Genomic DNA, 22,199 nt, shown 5'->3' with positions numbered 1-22,199 from the left:
GTGTTCATGGAAGGACACCACAGAGGAAACCACTGCTCTGCAAGTTTGCAAAAGACCACCTGGATGTTCCACAACACTTCTGTGATAATGTTCTGTGGACAGATGAAACAAAAGTTGAACTTTCTGGCAGAAATGCACACCGCTATGTTTGAAGGAAAAAGGGCACTGCACACCAATGCCAAAACCTCATCCCAACTGTGAAGCATAATGGAAGGAGCATCATGGTTTTGGGCTGCTTTGCTGCCTCAGGGCCTAAACGACTTGCAATTGTTGAAGGAACAATGAGTTCAAAATTGTATCAAGACATTTTACAGGAGAATGTCAGGGTAGCAGTCCATCATCTGAAGCTTAATAAAAGTTGGATAATGCGACAAGACAATGATCTGAAACACAAGAGTAACTCAATAACAGAATGGTTTAAAAAGAAGAAAGTTTGTGTTTTGGAATGGCCAAGTCAGAGTCCAGACCTTAAACCAATTCAGATGCTGTGGCATAACCTAAAGAGGTCTGTTTATGCAAGGTGTCTCAGAAATATTGATGAACTGAAACAGTTTCGTATGGAGGAATGGTCTAAAATTCCTCCTTGCCATTGTGTAAGTCTGATCAGCAGCTATAGGAAAGGTTTGGTGGAGGTTACTGCTGCTAAAGGAGGTTCTATAAATAGAAGGGTTCACATATTTTTTCCAGCTTGGACTGTGAATGATTAAACAATGTGTTCAATAAAGACATGAAAAGTACAATTGTTTGTGTTATAAGTTTAGGCAGATTGTGTTTGCCTATTATTGTGACAGATAAAGATCAGACCACATTTTATGAGTAATTAATGCAGAAAACCAGGTAATTGCAAAGGGTTCACAAACTTTTTCTTGCAACTGTATGTCCATTGAGGGAGGTTAGCAAAGGTTTATTGATTTCAGGGATGGTGAGTTTTCGGCATGAGAAAGGATTGAGGAGTTGGGCCTGTACTGTCTCATGGCGATCTCATTGAGAAGCTTTCAAAATATAAAAGTTTTTGCATGCAAAAGTTTGGGCACCCCGGTCAAAATTTCTGTTACTGTGAATAGCTAAGCGAGTAAAAGGTGACCTGGTTTCCAAAAGACATAAAATTAAATATGAAGGTGACACATTTATTTCCACCTTTTACAGTTTCAAAATAACAAAAAAGGAAAAGAGCCCGAAGCAAAAGTTTGGACACCCTGCATGGTCAGTACTTAGTAACACACCCTTTGGCAAGTATCACAACTTGTAAACGCTTTCTGTAGCCAGCTAAGAGTCTTTCAATTCTTGTTTGGGGGATTTTCGCCCATTCTTCCTTGCAAAAGTCTTCTAGTTCTGTGAGATTCTTGGACTGTCTTGCATGCACTGCTCTTTTGAGGTCTATCCACAGATTTTCGATGATGTTCAGATCAGGGGGCTGTGAGAGCCATGGCAAAACCTTCAGTTTGTGCCTCTTGAGGTAGTCCATTGTGGATTCTGAGGTGTGTTTAGGATCATTATCCTGTTGTAGAAGCCATCCTCTTTTCATCTTCAGCTTTTTTTTTTACAGATGGTGTGATGTTTGCTTCCAGAATTTGCTGGTATTTAATTGAATTCATTCTTCCACCAGTGAAATATTCCCCATGCCACTGGCTGCAACACAAGCTCAAAGCATGATCGATCCACCCCCGTGCTTAACAGTTGGAGAGGTGTTCTTTTCATGAAATTTTGCACCCTTTTTTCTCCAAACATACCTTTGCTCATTGCAGCCAAAAAGTTCTATTTTAAATTCATCAGTCCACAGGACTTGTTTCCAAAATGCATCAGGCTTGTTTAGATGTTCCTTCGTAAACTTCTGACACTGAATTTCGTGGTGAGGACGCAGGAAAGGTTTTCTTCTGATGAGTCTTCCATGAAGGTCATATTTGTGCAGGTGTCGCTGCACAGTAGAACAGTGCACCACCACTCCAGAGTCTGCTAAATCTTCCTGAAGGTCTTTTGCAGTCAAATGGGGGTTTTAATTTGGCTTTCTGGCAACCCTACGAGCAGTTCTCTCAGAAAGTTTTCTTGATCTTCCAGACCTCAACTTGACCTCCACCGTCCCCGTTAACTGCCATTTCTTAATTACATTATGAACTGAGGAAACGGCTACCTGAAAACGCTTTGCTATCTTCTTACAGCTTTCTCCTGCTTTGTTTTAATTTTCAGAGCGCTAGGCATCTGCTTGGAGGAGCCCATGGCTGCTGATTGTTGGGATAAGGTTTGAGGAGTCAGGGTATTTACAGAAGCTTTGAAATTTGCATCACCTGGCCTTTCTTAACGATGACTGTGAACAAGCCATACCCCTAACAAGCTAATTAAAGTCTGAGACCTTGGTAAAAGTTATCTGAGAGCTCAAACCTCTTGGGGTGCCCAAACTTTTGCATGGTGCTCCTTTCCTTTTTTTCCCACTCTAAAATTGTACAAAACAAAAATAATACACTAACCTTGCTTAAAATGTTGAAAAGAATGCTTCATCTATAACTTTATGACTTTTGGAGATCAGTTCGTCTTCCACTCACTTAACTATTCACAGTAACAAAAATTTTGACCAGGGGTGCCCAAACTTTTGCATGCCACTGTATTTACAGGTCTCAAAAGGAGAGATGTATGGAGGATATTTTCCCTGCCCTTGGAGTCTAGAACCAGGTAGCCAGCTGTTTAGGAGTAATGTTAGGAGAAATTTCAAGGGATAATTCTAAACACAAAATACTCTGCAGATACTGGGGTCAAAGCAACCCTCACAACACGCTGGAGGAACTCAGCAGGTCGGGCAGCATCCGTGGAAACGATCAGTCAACGATTCGGGCCCGAACCCTTTGTCAGGACTGAAGAGGGAAGGGGCAGAGGCCCCATAAAGAAGGTGGGGGGAGGGTGGGAAGGAGAAGGCTGGTAGGTTCCAGGTGAAAAACCAGTAAGGGGAAAGATAAAGGGGTGGGGGAGGGGAAGCAGGAAGGTGATAGGCAGGAAAGGTGAAGACGGAATAGGGGAAAACACAATGGGTAGTAGAAGGAGGCGGAACCATGAGGGAGGTGATAGGCAACTGGGGGCAGAGTGAAACTGGGACGGGGGAAGGGATGGGGAGGGGACTACCGGAAGTTGGAGAATTCAATGTTCATACCAAGGGGCTGGAGACATCCCAGACGGTATATGAGGTGTTGCTCCTCCACCTGAGTTTAGCCTTATCATGCTAGCAAAGGAGGCCATGTATGGACATATCGGAATGGGAATGTGAAGCAGAGTTGAAGTGGGTGGCAACCGGGAGATCCTGTCTGTTGTGGTGGACGGAGCGGAGGTGCTCGACAAAGCGGTCTCTCAGTCTGCGTCAGGTTTCACGATGTAGAGGAGGCCGCACTGGGAGCACCGGATGCAATAGATGACCCCAACAGACTCACAAGTGAAGTGTTGCCTCACCTGGAAGGACTGTTTGGGGCCCTGAATGGTGGCAAGAGAGGAGGTGTAGGGACAGGTGTAGCACTTATGCTTACAGGTGGGAGATCTGTGGGGAGGGACGTGTGGACCAGGGAGTCGCGGAGGGAACGATCCCTGCGGAAAGCAGAGAGGGGTGGAGAGGGAAAGATGTGCTTAGTGGTGGGGTCCTGTTGAAGGTGGCGGAAGTTGCGGAGGATAATGTGCTGGATCCGGAGGCAAGGGATAATTCTCCACCTCAAGAAGCTGTGAAGGGTTACTTGGTAGATTTAGGGTCATAGAGTTATATAAAGTCCTACAGTATGGAAACAGGCCCTTCTGCCCAACTTATCCATACCAACCAAGATGCCCATCTAAACTAGTCCAATCTGCTTGCACTTGTCCCATATCCCTCTAAACTTTTCCTATCCATGTACGTGTCCATTAGATGTAAATATACCTACCTCAACCACTTCCTCTGGCACCTCTGGATATTGGGAATGAAGGAATATGGGGATAATGCTGGAACATACAATGAGGTACATCAGCTATGTCCTTGAATAGTAAAGTAGGCTCAAAGCCTTGGCGGCCTACTCAGGATCCTGTTTCTTAAGATTTCACACAATTCGGGGAATGGATCTTGTGCTGTCCTTCACCTAGTATACTGTGCCAAATTTCTGAGGTAGCCAGGGAATGGCTGCTGGAGACACAAAGAGACTGCAGAAACTGGAATCTGGAGCAACACACAATCTGTTGCAGTGTCTCAGCACACCAAGCAGCATCTGTGGGGGGGGTGGGGGGGGAGTGGAGGAATTGTTGATATTTTGATTCAAAACCCTACAGCAGGACTAAGGGCTGAGAAAGAAATAGCCAGTATAAAGAGGAGCAGGAGAGCAGTGGGACAGGGGCCAGTGGGTGGACTGAGGGAGCTGGGAACAGGGGTTAAAGGATGATAGGCAGATGTAGTCACTGAGAGCTCAGAATGGCCACTGCGAACAGAGCACAGGTGCTCTGCAACTCAAGTTGCCAAATCTGCACTTGGTCTCACTGTTACAGAGGAGTCCACATCAGGGGCACTGAATGCGGTATACCAGGTTGGAGGTGGTGTTATGTGAATGTCTGCCTCACCTGGAAGGACTGTTTAGGTCCCTGGATGGTGGTGAAGAGGGAGGTGACGCACTTCCTGTGACTGCAGGGGTCAGGGAGTGGTGCTTGGGAAAGGACGTGGGAGTCACAGAGGGAGCAGTCTCTGCAGAACAGAAAAGGTGGAGAGGAGAAGATGTATTTGCTGGCGGAGGGATCTTGTTGCAGCCAGCAGAAACGACGAAGGATATGTGTTGGCCATGGAGGTTGGTTTGTTGAAAGGTGAGGACTGGGAACAACACCTCTGTTGTTTGGAGCGAGGGGCGGGTGACAGTAGACGTTCAAGAAATGTAGCAAATGCAAGAGGGCTCCATCAATCACTGCAGAAGGGAAGCTATGATTCCTTAAAAAGGAGATTACAGGTGTTCTGGAATGCCAGGCGTTATCGTGAGAGCAGAGTCAGAGAAACTAGCTACTATTGTGTTTCACTCCAGGAAAAAAAACAATCTTCAGTTGTTGAAAAAAGGTGAGTGGAAATGCAGACTTGGTGACCATTCTGGCCTTGTCACTGTGAAGCACTGAGTTTTGCTATGTTCAGAATCTGATTTGAATGTCAGCTCCTGAGCTAAGAGTGCCTGCCACTTTTGTTGAGTCTTTTGGAAAATATTTACTTCTCAGGTTGGCCATGTGTCAGCCTTGAAGCCCACTAACCAGCTGTCCATCACTCCAACTGCTCACTCACCCTTAGTGTAGATTAGAATTGATTAAAATATGAGTAGCCCATTGAAAGCCAGTCTAACAGATTATCTCAGAGCAGTACAGTGTTAACATATACAGTAAATCATGGCAGCATCATAAATTGTTCAAAAAAAGCTCAAATATAAATGCTCTAAGGCACTTAGTATCATGCATACACCAGCTCCTCCTCAGCATAACTCAGCACCTCCAAACATTAACTCCACCCCCATCTCCCCAAAATATTAACTTGTAACCCAGACAGTGGCATGTCCATATAACCTAACCATTCTGGATACTGTCAACTGCATCTCATAATGTCACCTCCACCCACTCAATACAACGCTCTGCAGTACCAGATACCACCAGCCTCAAGACACAAAATCTCATTCTACCAACCCCACCCCTTTTCTATCACTCACGTTGTCAGCAGCATCTCCATCTAGACTTCACATCATGATCTAATGATCCGAAGTGCAAGTTCAAATCTCTTCATACAGTCAAAGTACATCAATGCAGAATAAGTCAATTAAGCTTATATTCAATGGAATTTTGAAAAATGAAGAGGGATTTCAGAAACTTACAAAAATTCTAACAGGACTGAATAGATGAGATGCTGGGCAGTTGTTCCTAATGGCTGTGGAGCCCACAACCAGGGTCATGGTCTAAGGATTGGGGATAATCATTTAAGATTAAGATAAGGAGATGATGTCTTCTCCCAGAGAGTGGCGAATCTATGGAATTCTCTCCTACAGAAAGTAATTGAAGACTAATCAGTAAGCATTTTCAAAAAAAAAGTTGAATATTTTTCTTAGTATTGAGGTAATCAAGGGATGTGGAAGACAGCTGGAAAAGGGTGTAGAATGTGACTAATTGGCTAGGATCATGTTGCTTAATGGAACAAGTTCAAAGGATCAAATGACCTTCTCCTTCCTGCTTCTGTTTTCAGTGTTTCTACATCTCTTGTGGAAATGGCTCTTCATCATCTTAAGGAAACAGTGCCAACGTGCCGAGAGCAAGTAAAATGGATTTCTATTTTCACCCACCTGCTAGTGAGCCTCTTCGGCCAGCATTCATCCGGGTTATGATATCATTGAGAGTCAGGTCGCCAGTAGCCAAGTCTGGATGGTCCTGTGGATAGGAAAATAGAAGTTGAAGGTGATGCAGGAACTTGAAGCAAGGTGGCCTAGTTTAGCAATTGTTTTAAACATGCTTCTTATGGGGACTCTTCTGACCTATTAAAGAGAATTCCACATACTTTGAATGAACTCCTGCAGCTCTGACAGTTAAGATTGACTGATTGAGATAATCAGCTCAACCGAACACATTAAACTACTCATGCTTGAACGTTAGCAATAGGATAACGAAGGAAAGACAGAGAAGGTCAAGAAAAGGTATCCCAATCTACAAACCCCATTTCCAGAAAAGTTGGGATATTTTCCAAAATGCAATAAAAACAAAAATCTGTGATATATTAATTCACGTAAACCTTTATTTAACTGACAAAAGTACAAAGAAAAGATTTTCAATAGTTTTACTTACTAACAATTGTATTTTGTAAATATACACAAATTTAGAATTTGATGGCTGTATCACACTCAACAAAAGTTGGGACAGAGTTAAAATAAGATTGAAAAGTGCACAGAATATTCAAGTAACACCGGTTTGGAAGACTCCACATTAAGCAGGTGAGGTATCATGACTGGCTATAAAAGTAGCGTCCATCAAAGGCTCAGTCTTTGCAAGCAAGGATGGGTCGTGGCTCACCCCTTTGTGCCAAAATTCCTGAGAGAATTGTTAGTCAGTTCAAAAGGAACATTTCTCAACGCAAGACTGCAGAGAATTTAGGTCTTTCAACATTTACAGTACATAATATTGTGAAAAGATTCAGAGAATTCAGAGACATCTCAGTGCGTAAAGGGCAAGGTCGGAAACCACTGTTGAATGCGCGTGATCTTCAAGCCCTCAGGCGGCACTGCCTAAGAAACCGTCATGCTACTGTGACAATTATAGCTTCCTGGGCTCGGGAGTACTTCGGAAAACCATTGTCACTCAACACAGTCCATCACTGCATCCAGAAATGCAACTTGAAACTGTATTACGCAAGGAGGAAGCCATACATCAACTCTATGCAGAAAATGCCGGCGAGTTCTCTGGGCCCAAGCTCATCTCAGATACACCGAAAGACCGTGGAACCGTGTGCTGTGGTCAGATGAGTCCACATTTCAGCTAGTTTTCAGAAAAAACAGGTGTCGAGTTCTCCGTGCCAAAGATGAAAACGACCATCCAGATTGTTATCAGCGAAAGGTGCAAAAGCCAGCATCTGTGATGGTATGGGGGTGCATCAGTGCCCACGGCATGGGTGAGTTGCATGTATGTGAAGGTACCATTGACTCTGAGGCGTATATTAGGATTTTAGAGAGACGTATGTTGCCATCAAGGTGACGTCTCTTCCCGGGACGTCCATGCTTATTTCAGCAGGACAATGCCAGACCACATTCTGCACAGGCTACAACAGCGTGGCTTTGTAGACACAGAGTGCGTGTGCTTGACTGGCCTGCTGCCAGTCCAGACCTATCTCCTATTGAAAATGTATGGTGCATCATGAAGAGGAGAATCAGACAAAAGAGACCACGGACTGTTGAGCAGCTGAAGTCTTATATCAAGCAAGAATGGACAAAATTTCCAATTGCAAATCTACTACAATTAGTATCCTCAGTTCCAAAACGATTAAAAAGTGTTATTAAAAGGAAAGGTGATGTAACACAATGGTAAACATGCCTCTGTCCCAACTTTTGTTGAGTGTGTTGCAGCCATCGAATTCTAAATTTGTGTATGTTTACAAAATACAATTAAGTTGGTCAGTAAAACTGTTGAAAATCTTTTCTTTGTACTTTTGTCAATTAAATAAAGGTTCACGTGAATTAACATATCACAGATTTTTGTTTTTATTGCATTTTGGAAAATATCCCAACTTTTCTGGAAATGGGGTTTGTATTTAAATGTGTCTAGAGTTCATTTCCCTACCTAAGACTTTAATTACATAGTAGTACAGATGATGTGCAGACATAGAATGAACAATTGAAGGGTTCCATTTCAGCATCTTGGGTGAATGTGGTAGAATTGGACAGTCAAATTATATCAAAGGATAAGGTTAAATCAGATGCAACACAGTTATGGGGATGGGGGTGGGGTGGGCAGCACGGTTGTGTAGCAGTTAGCGTAACGCTTTACAGTGCCAGCGACCTGGGTTCAATTCTTGCTGTTATTTGTAAGAGAGATTGCACCTTCTCCCTGTGACCACATTGGTTTCCTCTGGTTTCCTCCCACATTTCACTGTATGTTTCGTGTACATGTGCAAATAAAGCTAATAAAAATGATCTTTTTAAAAAGTTATGCAAAACAGTTTGCTGGCTCAACATAAGGATGTTTTAGCTCAATAAGCGTAGCATTTGTGACATCATGGAGGGTCTGCTAAGAGCTTTTGCTTGCAATCCATGCACCATGAGTAGGGAAACTACTGGGATCTGTAATGAAAAGAATAGAATTGAGCAGATCAATGTAGTTTTATGCAAAGAAAGTTATGTTTGAACCATCTGCTGCAGCATTATAAGGATGCTGAGTAGAACAGACATGGGGGAGCCAGTGGGTTTGGATTTTAGAGTCATACAGGCCCTTCTGCCCACTATGTCCACCCAGCCTTTTCTCCCCATCCACATTAATCCTATTTGCCTGCATCCTCAATGCTTTGTCTATTTAAGTATCTGTCTAAAGGCCTCTTAAATGTAGTAATTTTCAGAAGGCTTCTAATAAAGTTAACTCAGGAGGCTGCTCAAGAAATTTGGAGCACTTGAGATGAGTGGTGTTGCAGGTGAAAGAATAATCAGGGCAAATGACGAGCGATGTAGATTGCGTTTATGTGGTATCAGGGAACTGCAGGCCAAAGGAAAGACATGGAATGCAGCAGTGACAACATTCAGGTTTCAGATACTTCACTAATCCTGTATATTGTACACCCATTGTTGTAACAGAAAATTGGATTTGCTGTTAGACCTGTGAAAATTGATTCTGTAATCAGAACGTAGTCTGCTACTTAATTAAATCTTTCTGTAGTCACCATTCTGTTACAAACTGTAGTTTTTACTGGTAATAATCATCAACTGAGAATGTTAAAGCTGTCCCAGGTTCACGCTCATGTAGATCAGCTTTGACTGGTCTCCTGGTGCACACTAGTTTTTAATAAACCAGCCATTATTCTGAACACCAACTCCATGTGAACTTTTGGTTTGCTCCTACTGACAAGATAAAGAATCGATTACTGTCACAAAGTCATAGAAAACTACAGCACAGACACAGGCCCTTCGGCCCAAATAGTCTATGCTGAACCATTTAAACTACCTAGTCCCATCGACCTGTTCCTGGACCATATCCCTTCATACGCTTCCCATTACGTATTAACTAAACTTCTCTTAAATGAAGTTTCCCCACATGTTCACCCTTAAACGCTTACCTCTATCAAACCTCCCCTCAATCTTCTACGTTCTAGGGAATAAAGTTCTAACTTATTCAACCTTATAACTCAGGTCTTCCAGTCCAGGCAACATACTTGTAAATTTTCTCTGTAATGTTTGAATCTTATTTATATCTTTCCTGCAGGTAATTGTCCAAAACTGCAAATGGGCGGAGCTTAGGAGGACAATGGTGCCTCTCGCTGACTCCTTTGCTCGCATCTTCGGAAACAGCTCTATTTCTATCTTTAGTATCTTTTTTTCTCCCCCTTTCAGGGTTCTTTTGAAGACCCTGACCTGGAGTTACACACTGACTTCGGTTCTTTGCCAGAATGGGACCCGCTCTAGGGGGTCTCACAACTGGCTGCTACTCGATATGCCAAGGATGCAGCCCAGAGGACAAGCACGCCTTCAGAGTGCGGGTTTTTCGTGGCTCTGGAGACGGGCAGACTTGAGGTCGGTGCCGCCACCTGGTGCCTCGTGGGAGACGGAAGATCGAAAGCAGCAAGCTGGCTGCTGGCTGTGTGCCCAGAGACCCGAGTTCTTTGGGCACAAAGCTCAGAAGAAGCAATGCAACAGACTTCCATCATCGTAAATCGACGAGTTGATTGTTATGTTTCCCCTCTCGCTGTGAAATGGGCACACCTCTTTTTCCCTTATTAGGGGGAGAGAGAGAGAGCGCCTGTGGTTATGTCGAATTACCGGGTGAATGAGTGGTCTTTGGGGTACTGTAAATCTGTGTCTTTATTGATGCTTTGCTGCATGCTTGGGTGCTTGGTGGAGGGTGCCGATGCTTTTTTGCTGGTGAGGGTCGGGGGGGGGTCGTTGCCTTGCTGCTGCTTGTGCGTCGGAGGGGGAGCTGCGGGGGGGATTTGGGTTTTAATGCTTAACTGTCATTCATCCTTTGGGGCACTCCTATGTTTTCGTCGATGTTTGCAACGAAAAAGAATTTCAGGATGTATAGTGTATATATTTCTGACATTAAATATACCTATTGAAACAATACTCCAAATTAAGCCTCAGCAATGTCATACACAACTTCAACATAACATCCCAACTCCTGTATTCAGTATTTTGATTTATGAAGGCCAATGTGCCATAAGCTTTTTTCATGATCCTATCTACCTGTGACGCTACCTTCAATGAATTATGGACCCGTATTCTCAGATCTCATTGTTCTACCACACACCAGTGACCTACTGCTCACTATGTAAAACCTACCCTGTTTGGTCCTACCAAAGTGCAACACCTCACACTCATCTGCATTAAACTCCACCTGCCAGTTCTCAGCCCATTTTTCCAGCTGGTTTAGATCCTGCTGCAAGCTTTGATAATCTTCCCTGTCTACGACAGCCCCAGTCTTGATGTCATCCATAAATTTGCTGATCCAGTTAACCACATTATCACCCAGATCACTGGCAGCAGACCCAGCACCAATCCACGTAGCACACCACTAGTCACAGGCCTCCAGTCACAGAGGCAACCATCTACGACTCTCTAGCTTCTCCTGCAAAGCCAAAGTCTAATCCAATTTACTACCTCGTCTTAAATGCCAAGTAACTGAACCTTCTTGACCAAAGAAGGTACAACAGGGGCTATGTTTCATTAGGAGTTTGAGGAGAACTGGTATGTCACCAAAGACACTCGCAAATTTTCACAGATGAATCAGGGAGAGAATTCTGACTGGCTGCATCACCATCTGGTACAGGAGGGGAACACTGCCCAGGATTAAAATATACTACAGAAAGTTGTGAACTCAGTCAGCACCATCATGGGCACTAGACTCATCAGCATCCAGGACACCTTCAAGGAGCGATGCCTCAAAAAAGCAGCATCCATCATTAAGGACCCCCACCACCCAGAATTACTCATTGCTACCATCAGAGAGCAAGTATAGTAGCCTGAAAGCACACACTCAATGATTCAAGCACAGCTTCTTATCCCTCTGCATCAGATTTCCAAATGGACACTGACCCAAGAACACTACTTCACTACTTTTTTTTTCCTCTTTTTGCTCTGTTGGTAAAAAATAAAATCAAACCATTAGAAAGAGGTGACATAGGGTTGGAAGGTGTTAAATCATTGTGGTTAGAGCTAAGGAACTGGAAGGGTAAAAAGAACCTCATGGGAGTTAAATACACATTACCAAACAGTCGTATGGATGTAGTCTACAAATTACAACGGGAGATAGAAAATGCATGCCAAAAGGGCAATGTTACAATAGTCACGGGGGATTTCAATATGCAGGTAGATTGGGAAAATCAGGTTGGTGCAGGATTCCAGGACGAGGAATTTCTAGAGTGCCTATGAGATGGGTTTTTAAAGCAGCTCGTGGTTGAGCCCACTGGGGGAAACTGCTATTCTGGATTGGGTGTTGTGCAATTAACCAGAATTGATTAGAGAGCTTAAGGTAAAAAGAATCCTTTGGGACAAATGATCATAATATGATCAAATTCACCTTAAAATTTGAGAAGGAGAAGCTAAAGTCAGATGTATCAGTACTACAGTGGAGCAAAGGAAATTGCAGAGGCATGAGAGAAGAGCTGGCCAGAATTAATTGGAAAAGAACACTGGCAGGGATGATGGCACAGCAGCAATGGCTGGAATTTCTGGAAGCAATTCAGAAAGCACAGGATATATACATCCCAAAGAGGAAGAAGTATTCTAAAGACAATATGACACAACCATGGGTGAACAAGAGAAGTCAAAGCCAACATAAAAGCCAAAGAGATGGCATATGACACAGTAAAAATTAGTGGGAAGTTTTTAAAACCCAACAGAAGGTAACTAAAAAGTAATTAAGGTAAAGATGGGATACGAAAGTAAGCTAGCCAATAATATTAAAAAGGATACCAAAAGTTTCTTCGGATACATAAAGTGTAAAAGAGAGGCAAGAGTGGATATTGGACCACTGGAAAAAAATGCTGGAGAGATAGCAATGGGGGATAAGGAAATGGCTGACGAACTGAAATCTTGCAATAGTCTTCACTGTGGAAGACAGTAACAGTATGGTGGAAGTTCCAGGTGCCAGGGGTCATGAAATATGTGAAGTTACCATTACGAGAGAGAAAGTTCTTGGGAAACTGAAAGGTCTGAAAGTAGATAAATCACATGGACCAGATGGTGTACACCCCAGGGTTTTGAAAGAGGTTGCTGAAGCGATTATGGAGGCATTAGTAATGATTTTTCAAGAATCACTAGATTCTGGAATGGTTCCAGAAGGGAGAGAGGCAGAAGAAAGGAACCTATAGGACAGTTTGTCTGACTTCAGTGGTTGAGAAGATGTTGGAGTCAATTATTAAGGATGAGGTGTCAGGGTACTTGGGGGTACATGATAAAATAAGCCGTAGTCAGCATGGTTTCCTCAAGGGAAAATCTTGCCTGACAGACTTGCTGGAATTCTTTGAAGAAATAACAAGCAGTATAGACAAAGAAGAATCAGTTGATGTTGTGTCCTTTGATTTTCAGAAGGTCTTTGACAAGCTGCCAGACATGAAGCAGTCGAAGCAAGCAGCTGAGAAGGGAGTAAAGAAATCGGGTAGAGAAAGTCTATTTTTTTTAAACACTGCTCGGGAAGAAGGGTCTGCACTGCGCAGACGCATGACGTAGCGCGCCAAGGTTTAAAACGAGGAATTTTCAACGGTTCTTGTTTCAGTCGAAGCAAGCAGCTGAGAAGAAGGGAGTGATGAAATCGGGTAGAAAAAGTCTTATTTTTTTAAACACTACTCGGGGAGAAGTGTCTGCACTGCGCAGGCACGTGACGTAGCGCGCCAAGGTTTAAAAACAGACCACCATATACAGTGGGCAGCGTAGTGAGAGGGAGTAGAGTGGGACAGCTTTGGCTCAACAGGCTTCGGCGAGAACAGGCAGAAGCCAGAGTAGGTTCCGGTAAGTTTTTTGTTCAGATTGTTTAGAGTAGAGCGAATGCCAGGCAGGATGTTGGAATGCTCCTCTTGGAGGATGTGGGAAGTCAGGGAGCCCTCCGGTGTCCCTGACAATGACATCTGCAAGAAGTGCATCCAGCTGCAGCTCCTAACAAACCGCGTTAGGGAACTGGAGCAGGAGCTGGGTGACCTCCAGATCATTCAGGAGAATGAGGAGATTATAGATAGTAGCTACAGGGAGGTAGTTACGCCAAAAGAGCAGAGCACAGGAAATTGGGTCACTTTCAGGCGAGGGAAGAGGAAAGGGCAGGCAGAGCAGGGTCCCCCTGTGGCCATTCCCCTCAACAAGTATACCGCATTGGATACTGTTGGGGGGGATGACTTACCTGGGACAAGCTGCAGTAGCTGGATCTCTGGCACTGGGTCTGGCTCTGCAGTGCAGAAGGGAGGGTGGAAAAAGAGGAGAGCGGTAGTGATAGGGGACTCGATAGTTAGAGGTACAGATAGGAGTTCCTGTGGTCGTGACAGAGAATCCCGGATGGTTTTTTGCCTCCCGGGTGCCAGGGTCAAGGATGTCTCTGATAGCTTGCATGACATTCTGAAGTGGGAGGGTGATCAGCCAGATGCCGTGGTGCCCATCGGTATCAATGACATAGCAAGGAAGAGTGAGGAGGTCCTGGAGAGTGAGTATAGAGAGCTTGGTAGAAAGTTGAAAAGCAGGACCTCAAGGGTGGTAATCTCAGGATTGCTACCTGTGCTACGTGCCAGTGAGGGTAGGAATAGGATGCTCTGGAGGATGAACAAGTGGCTGAGGAACTGGTGTAGGGGGCAGGGTTTCAGATTTCAGGATCATTGGGACCTCTTCTGGGGCAGATGGGACCTGTACAAGAGAGACGGGTTACACTTGAACTACAAGGGGACCAATATCCTTTCAGGGAGGTTTGTTAGTGCTATTGGGGAGGCTTTAAACTAGATTTGCGGGGGGATGGGAACCAGAGTGCCAGAGCTGACAGTGGGGTGAAAATAAATGATGTTAAAAGTTCAAGCAAAGCCACAAATAGAAAGGTTGTGAGTGGTTCTCAAGGGATATTGCAACTCTGATAAAGAAGAAGAGTTGTATGACATGTATTGGAAACAGGGAGTAAATAAGGTGCTTGAGGAGTATAAACAGTGCAAGAAAATACTTAAGAAGGAAATCAGGAGGGCTAAAAGACATGAGGTTGCCTTGGCAGTCAAAGTGAAGGATAATCCAAAGAGCTTTTACAGGTATATTAAGAGTAAAAGAATTGTAAGGGATAAAATTGGTCCTCTTGAAGATCAGAGTGGTCGGCTATGTGTGGAACCAAAAGAAATGGAGGAGATCTTAAATGGGTTTTTTGCGTCTGTATTTACTAAGGAAACTGGCATGAGGTCTATAGAATTAAGGAAAGCAAGTAGTGAGATCATGGAAACTGTACAGATTGAAAAGCAGGAGGTGCTTGCTATCTTGAGGCAAATTAAAGTGGATAAATCCCCAAGACCTGACAGGGTATTTCCTCCGACTTTGAAGGAGACTAGTGTTGAAATTGCAGGGGCCCTGGCAGATATATTTAAAATGTCGGTGTCTACAGGTGAGGTGCCGGAGGATTGGAGAATGGCACATGTTGTTCCCTTGTTTAAAAAAGGATCGAAAAGTAATCCGGGAAATTATAGGCTGGTAAATTTGACGTCGGTAGTGGGTAAGTTATTGGAGGGAGTACTAAGAGACAGAATCTACAAACATTTGGATAGACAGGGACTTATTAGGGAGAGTCAACATGGCTTTGTGCGTGGTAGGTCATGTTTGACCAATCTATTGGAGTTTTTCAAGGAGGTTACCAGGAAAGTGGATGAAGGGAAGGCAGTGAATGTTGTCTACATGGACTTCAGTAAGGCCTTTGACAAGGTCCCGCATGGGAGGTTAGTTAGGAAAATTCAGTCGTTAGGTATATATGGAGAGGTGGTAAATTGGCTCAATGGAAGAAGCCAGAGAGTGGTGGTAGAGAATTGCTTCTCTGAGTGGAGGCCTGTGACTAGTGGTGTGTCACAGGGATCAGTGCTGGGTCCATTGTTATTTGTCATCTATATCAATGATCTGGATGATAATGTGGTAAATTGGATCAGAAAGTTTGCTGATGATAAAAAGATTGGAGGTGTAGTGGACAGTGAGGAAGATTTTCAGAGCCTGCAGAGGGACTTGGACCAGCTGGAAAAATGGGCTGAAAAATGGCAGATGGAGTTGACAAGTGTGAGGTATTTCACTTTGGAAGGACAAACCAAGGTAGAACATACAGGGTAAATGGTAAGGCACTGAGGAGTACTGTAGAACAGAGGGATCTGGGAATACAGATACAAAATTCCCTAAAAGTGGCGTCACAGGTAGATAGGGTCGTAAAGAGAGCTTTTGGTACATTGGCCTTTATTAATCAAAGTATTGAGTATAAGAGCTGGAATGTTATGACGAGGTTGTGTAAGGCATTGGTGAAGCCAAATCTGGAGTATTGTGTTCAGTTTTGGTCACCAAATTACAGGAAGGATATTAATAAGGTTGAAAGAGTGCAAAAAAGGTTTACAAGGATGTTGCCGGGACTTGAGAAACTCAGTTACAAAGAAAGGTTGAATAGGTTAGGACTTTATTCCCTGGAGTGTAGAAGAATGAGGGGAGATTTGATAGAGGTATATAAAATTATGATGGGTATAGATAGAGTGAATGCAAGCAGGCTTTTTCCACTGAGGCATGGGGAGAAAAAAAACCAGAGGACATGAAGAGGGAAAAGTTTAAAGGGAACATTAGGGGGGGCTTCTTCACACAGAGAGTGGTGGGAGTGTGGAATGAGCTGCCAGACGAGGTGGTATATGTGGGTTCTTTTTTAACATTTAAGAATAAATTGGACAGATACATGGATGGGAGGTGTATGGAAGGATATGGTTCATGTGCAGGTCAGTGGGACTAGGCAGAAAATGGTTCGACACAGCCAAGAAAGGCCAAAAGGCCTGTTTCTGTGCCGTAGTTTTTCTATGGTTTCTATGTTAAACTAGCTATGAATCCATGGTATTACAGGAAAGATTCTAGCATGGATAAAGCAGTGGCTGATTGGCAGGAGGCAAAGAGTGGGAATAAACGGAGCCTTTTCTTGTTGGCTGCCGGTGACTAGTGGCGTTCCACAGTCATAGTCATACTTTATTGATCCCGGGGGAAATTGGTTTTTGTTACAGTTGCACCATAAATAATAAATAGTAATAAAACCATAAATAGTAATATGTAAATTATGCCAGGGGCTGTGTTGGGACCAATTCTTTTTATGCTGTATGTCAATGATTTGGATGATGGAATTGATGGCTTTGTTGCAAAGTTTGCAGACAATATGATGGAGTTGCAGGTAGCCTTGTGGAAGTAGAGAGGCTACAGAAGGACTTGGACTGATTAGGAGAATGGGCAAAGTAGCAGTTGGAATACAGTGTTGGGAAGCTTGTGGTTATGCACTTCTGTAGAAAGAATGCAAGCTTTGACTATTTTCTGAATGGAGAGAAAATACAAAAAACTGAGATGCAAAGGGACTTGGGAGTCTTTGTGCAGGATTCCCTAAAGATTAATTTGCAGGTTGAGTCTGTGGTGAGAAAGGCAAATGCAATGTTAGCATTCATTTCAAGAGGACTAGAATATAAAAGCAAGGGTGTAATGTTGAGGCTCTATAAAGCACTGATGAGGCCTCACTTGGAGTATTGTGAGCAGTTTTGGGCCCCTTATCCTTGACACACGGCAAGCAATACAGAAGAAAAACTTTACAGAAGATAGAGACCTTTATTTTAGCTGGTTAGGTATTGGCGCAGAAGAGAAGTTATTTACAGAAATGAGCAAGTCCTGTTACAGCTTCTCTGGAGTTTGCTGAGAACACACCTGGAGAAGGTGTACTCATATCTACTAAATTGATTCCAGGTTTGAGGGGATTGCCCCTGGGAAATTACTGTGTTGGACTGACGCTCACTGAAGTTTAGAAAAATTAAAGACATCCCGGCAATCTGAGACCTGAAAAATTCTGTGAGAGGTTAATAGGATTGGTGTGAGGAAAGCTGTTTCCTTTGGCTGAGGAGACTAAAGCAAGGCGATATAGTCACAGTATAAAGCATTCACAATTTCCAATGGAAATGAGATGAAATTTACTTAGTTACAGGGTTGTAAATCTTCAGAATTCTCTTTTCATAGGGGTGTGGATGCTCGTAAACAGCACAATTCTCAGGCCGCAGGTGACCAAATGTACCATCCACAAATCTCTCATGTCTTCTATAGTGACTCTAGGTGCATTTCAAGTTCAGAAATCATGCCCTAGAGTTCAAGTAGCTTGGAGCACATTGTATACAACGTGATTCTCCCTGGGCACGGGCTCTGCCATGCAGCTTATAACACAGGAAGTCAGAACTTCGAGCTTGCACCACTATTCACCAAGTTCATGGCTAATCTTTGATTTCGGCACATTTTGCCTGCATTTTTACCATATCTCTCTGTTCCCTTACTATCCAGAAATCTATTGATTTCTGTTATAAATTAACTCAATATCTGAGTATCTACAAGTCTTCAAGAGAAAAATTTTTAATTTCATGACATATGCCAGTGATTGAGTATATTCAAGGCTGAGATCAATAGACTTTTGGAAATTGAGGGAATTGAAGGATATTGGAGTTGGGTTAGAATGTGACTGAAATCACAATCATCTTGAACCAGGCTTCACACCCACATCCCTGCTCTTGATTGTTACAATCAATAGCCTGTTTCACAAGTTTTTACGAATGCGATGGAGGTTTGTTTGGTCGAACATCAAAGATACAATTGCATGAAAATAATGTAAGAATGGCACTGAGACTAGACTAACTACCCAAGGGACATGAGTTTAAACCCCACTCTGGCAAGCACAGAATATAAATTCAAGTAACTAAATGAACTGAAATTTTTAGAAGACCTCATGCAAGTTCAGAACCACAGAAAAAATCCTGTGATCTGAAGTGGAACAGCAAGTGCACCAGTTCCAACAAATGCTACAAGCTCCAAAGATCTGGGTGGGATGGTGGAGTACAGAGTGCTTGACTAGCAATCCAGAGAGCAAAGTTCAAGTCCCACCACATTTTGAGTGGTTGCAGAACATTCTCAAGAGGAGGGGAAGCAGCTGTAGGTCTCTATACACATCGGTACCAATGACATGGGTAGAAAAAGGAATGAGGCCCTGTCCATGACACAAAAGACTATAAGACACAGGAGCAGAATTAGACTATTCAGCCCATCGAGTCTGCTCCAGTCTCAATGCCGAGTGAGTACAGGGAGAGAGGAAGCAAGTGTAAAAAATAGGTCCTCGAGGGTATTGCTCTCTGGATTACTCCCTGTGCCACAGAAATAGAAATATATAGGCCAGATAACCTTTGAGTTGTTGCTCAATAAGCCCAATAGAGATTGGGGCTCTGGTCAGGGCCAAGATGCCTTATATTAAGTTTAGGCATTTGGGATTGGGTGAACCCCTCAAACCAATAAGAAATGTAGGAGTACACTTAAGAGGGAAATCAGAGAGCAAAAAGAGGACATGTGATGGATCTAGGAGGCTAAATTCAGGAAGATCCTAAGAGATTCTACAAGTATATTCGGAGTAAAAATAGTGGTAAGGGAGAGAATATGTTTCCTTATGATCAGCATAATTGTCTATGTGTGGAGCTGCAGAAGATGAGTGAGATTTTTGATGAATATTTCTCAGTCGTTCTTATGTGGCTAAGATCAGGGGAAGAGAAAGAACTGAGGCAAATGAAGTGTGATGTCTTAGACCATATACCAATTTTCGGCAGTCTTAAAACATCCCCAGGGCCTGATGAAGTACATCCTCAGAACTTGTCAGAAGCCCGAGAAGAACCTGCAGTGGTCCTGGCAGGGTTATTTGCTTCATCGTTAGCACTAGTGAAGTTCTAGGAGACTGGAGGGTGGCTAATGTTGTACCATAATTTTAAAAAGGCAAAAAGACATGTCAGGGATCTACAGGCCAGTGAGTCTGACATCAGTTGTGGGAGAGGATTCTGAAGGATAGGATTTACCATCATTTGACTAGACTAGGACTGATTAGGCATAGTCACCACCCAATCAGGCACTATATGTGGAGTCTGTGATTCCCACACTGACTTCTTCAGTCACCACAGAATCCACAAAGCTAAAGTTTGAAACAGTCACCCTCGATCTTGGGGATGGGCTATGAGGAATAAAATTACTCAGTGATTGTAATTTGCTTCTTCACACCCAAGAGAAGACCAAATAGAACAGTTCATTTTATGGAAAAGTGCATTCCAGATACCTCAGTGACGCTGCTTCTACTATTTTAGAGAAGCCAGTGAGGTTTTGCAGTCCAGTGATCTCTCTGTTCATCTTTCTCAGAATCAGTCAGTAACATAGCATAGCCTACTGCACCTATCAGGCCAATCTTACATTAAGCCCAATTTTTGCTTTCTACCCACCCAACAACTCCCCCTAAATTCTACACCCACTCTGGACAATTTACAGCAGCCAGTTCACCCACTGGCCTGTATATCAATGGGTTGTAGAAGCAAACTGGAGCAGTTGAAGGAAACTCGTGTGGTTATAAGGAGAACGTGCAAACTCCACACAGACAGCAGTGAGATCAGGATTGGACCAGGTCACTTCAACTGCAAGGTAGAAGCTTTACTAGCTGTGTCCCCATTTTAGCCTACTCTGAACAAAGCAAGGGAACAGTATGAGCCTGTGTATGATGTGTTGCGCACAACGTGCTGATCACTTACTCCTGTAATCTGCCCTCCAGATTACTTGAGTAAATTCTGGGTACATGGTTAAGTTATAGTGGGAAACTGAATTTTACATTGGGCTTCGGAAGCAGACCAAATACAAGACCAAATAATAAATATAAAGAAAGAATGATGACAAAGCTAAAACAACAAACTATTAAACAAATTAGCAGCTTGCATATAGAATACATGTAACTACGACCACACTGTGGTGGTGTTCAGATTTCCAGCACCTGCAGATTTTCTCTTATATGCAACTACAACCCACTGCTTCAACAGATGAGATCCACGTGTAGATACAAAACATGTGTTGTCTCTGAATGTCTACTTTTCCTGTTTTAATAAATGAGGGGCAAAGTACATACAGGGTATAAATAAAAGAGGACTGTGAGATACTGGATGAGATCATTAGCTTGAGGTTAAAAGAAACTTTTTAAATATACAAGGGAGGAAATGGCGGACACACTGATCATTATTTTCCAAATCTCTTTAGCCAAAGACATGGTGCCTGAGAACAGGAACAATGGTATCATTATACTTGTTATTAAAAAAAAAATGAGAAATGGATAGAATGAGAAACAACTGAGCAATCAGCATAATATAAAGAATACGCAAAATTAGTGAAGAAGATTCTAAAGGTCAAAGTAATTTGCCATTTAGAAAAATACAAATTATTGGAAGACAAATCAGCATGTTAGGGGAAAGGTACGTTTGACTAATCACTGAATTTTTCAGGGCATACTACAAAGGATTGATAAAGGTAGGGCATAAACACGTTCTATATGGTTTTAGCAAGTCCTACTAAAGAAAATCATTGTCAATCCCTAAGGAGAGTAGTTCATTAAGGTGACAGTAGTAGGTTACTGTGCACCTCAGTGACAGTTTCTATTTCTGCAATCTACACTCAGTGGCCACTTTATTAGGTACACCTGCTCATTAATGCAAATATCTAATCAGCCAATCATGTGGCAGCAACTCAATGCATAAAAGCATGCAGACATGGTCAAGAGGTTCAGTTGTTGTTCAGACCAAACATCAGAATGGGGAAGAAATGTGATCTAAGTGACTTTGACTGTGGAATCATTGTTGGTGCCAGATGGGGAGTTTTGAGTATCTCAGAAACTGTAGATCTCCTGGAATTTTCACACAGAACAATCTATAGAGTTAAGAGAAAACGGTGCAAGAAACAAAAATATCTAGTCAGCGGTAGCTTGTGGGCAAAAGTAGCTTGTTAATAAAATAGGTTAGAGGAAAATGACCAGACTAGTTCAAGCTCATAGGAAGGTGACAGCATCTCAAATAACAACAGTGGTGTGCAGAAGAACATTTATGAACACACATCGAACCTTGAAATGGATGGGCTACAGCAGAAGACGACGATGTACTCCTGTACCAAATAAAATGACCACTGAGTGTACATTTAAGTCAAATGAATAAAATAATCCTGTCACTGATATTTATTCAGTCCATAAAAGATAATGATAGTGTTTAATAATGCAATACTTACAATGTAAGGGGCATGATTAAACAGTTTGTAATTGATGTAAAAATTAGCTTTAAGGCAAGTAGTAAGAAACTGGTCTGTGGGAAGGTATTAATGCACGAGTCAGTAGGGGAAATTCTGAATTAATGCAACAAGAATATATAAGGAAGATAAGGGAATGCACAATAAGGATACTGGTAAGCTCAGAGCACCAGAAGGATCATAAACATGAAGGTAGCAGAACAGGTAAATATATGAGAAGTGTTCTTAGGATGAGGG

General features: G+C 42.9%; 1 protein-coding gene across 1 annotated transcript in view; it reads right to left on the bottom strand.

The window, feature by feature from the left end:
- The window catches only part of nfrkb (nuclear factor related to kappaB binding protein), a 107,623-nt gene that overhangs the window by 84,589 nt on the left and 835 nt on the right, over positions 1 to 22,199 (bottom strand). The window contains exon 2 of the mRNA XM_063038441.1: positions 6,288 to 6,372. Coding sequence (XP_062894511.1) covers positions 6,288 to 6,372 — 85 coding nt within the window. The remainder of the gene's footprint in view (positions 1 to 6,287; positions 6,373 to 22,199) is intronic.

The sequence above is a fragment of the Mobula hypostoma genome, chromosome X2, assembly GCF_963921235.1.
Source record: "Mobula hypostoma chromosome X2, sMobHyp1.1, whole genome shotgun sequence".
In the NCBI taxonomy this organism is placed as follows: domain Eukaryota; kingdom Metazoa; phylum Chordata; class Chondrichthyes; order Myliobatiformes; family Myliobatidae; genus Mobula; species Mobula hypostoma.
Note: the sequence above shows the minus strand (reverse complement) of the source record. Positions and strands in the feature narration are given on the sequence as shown.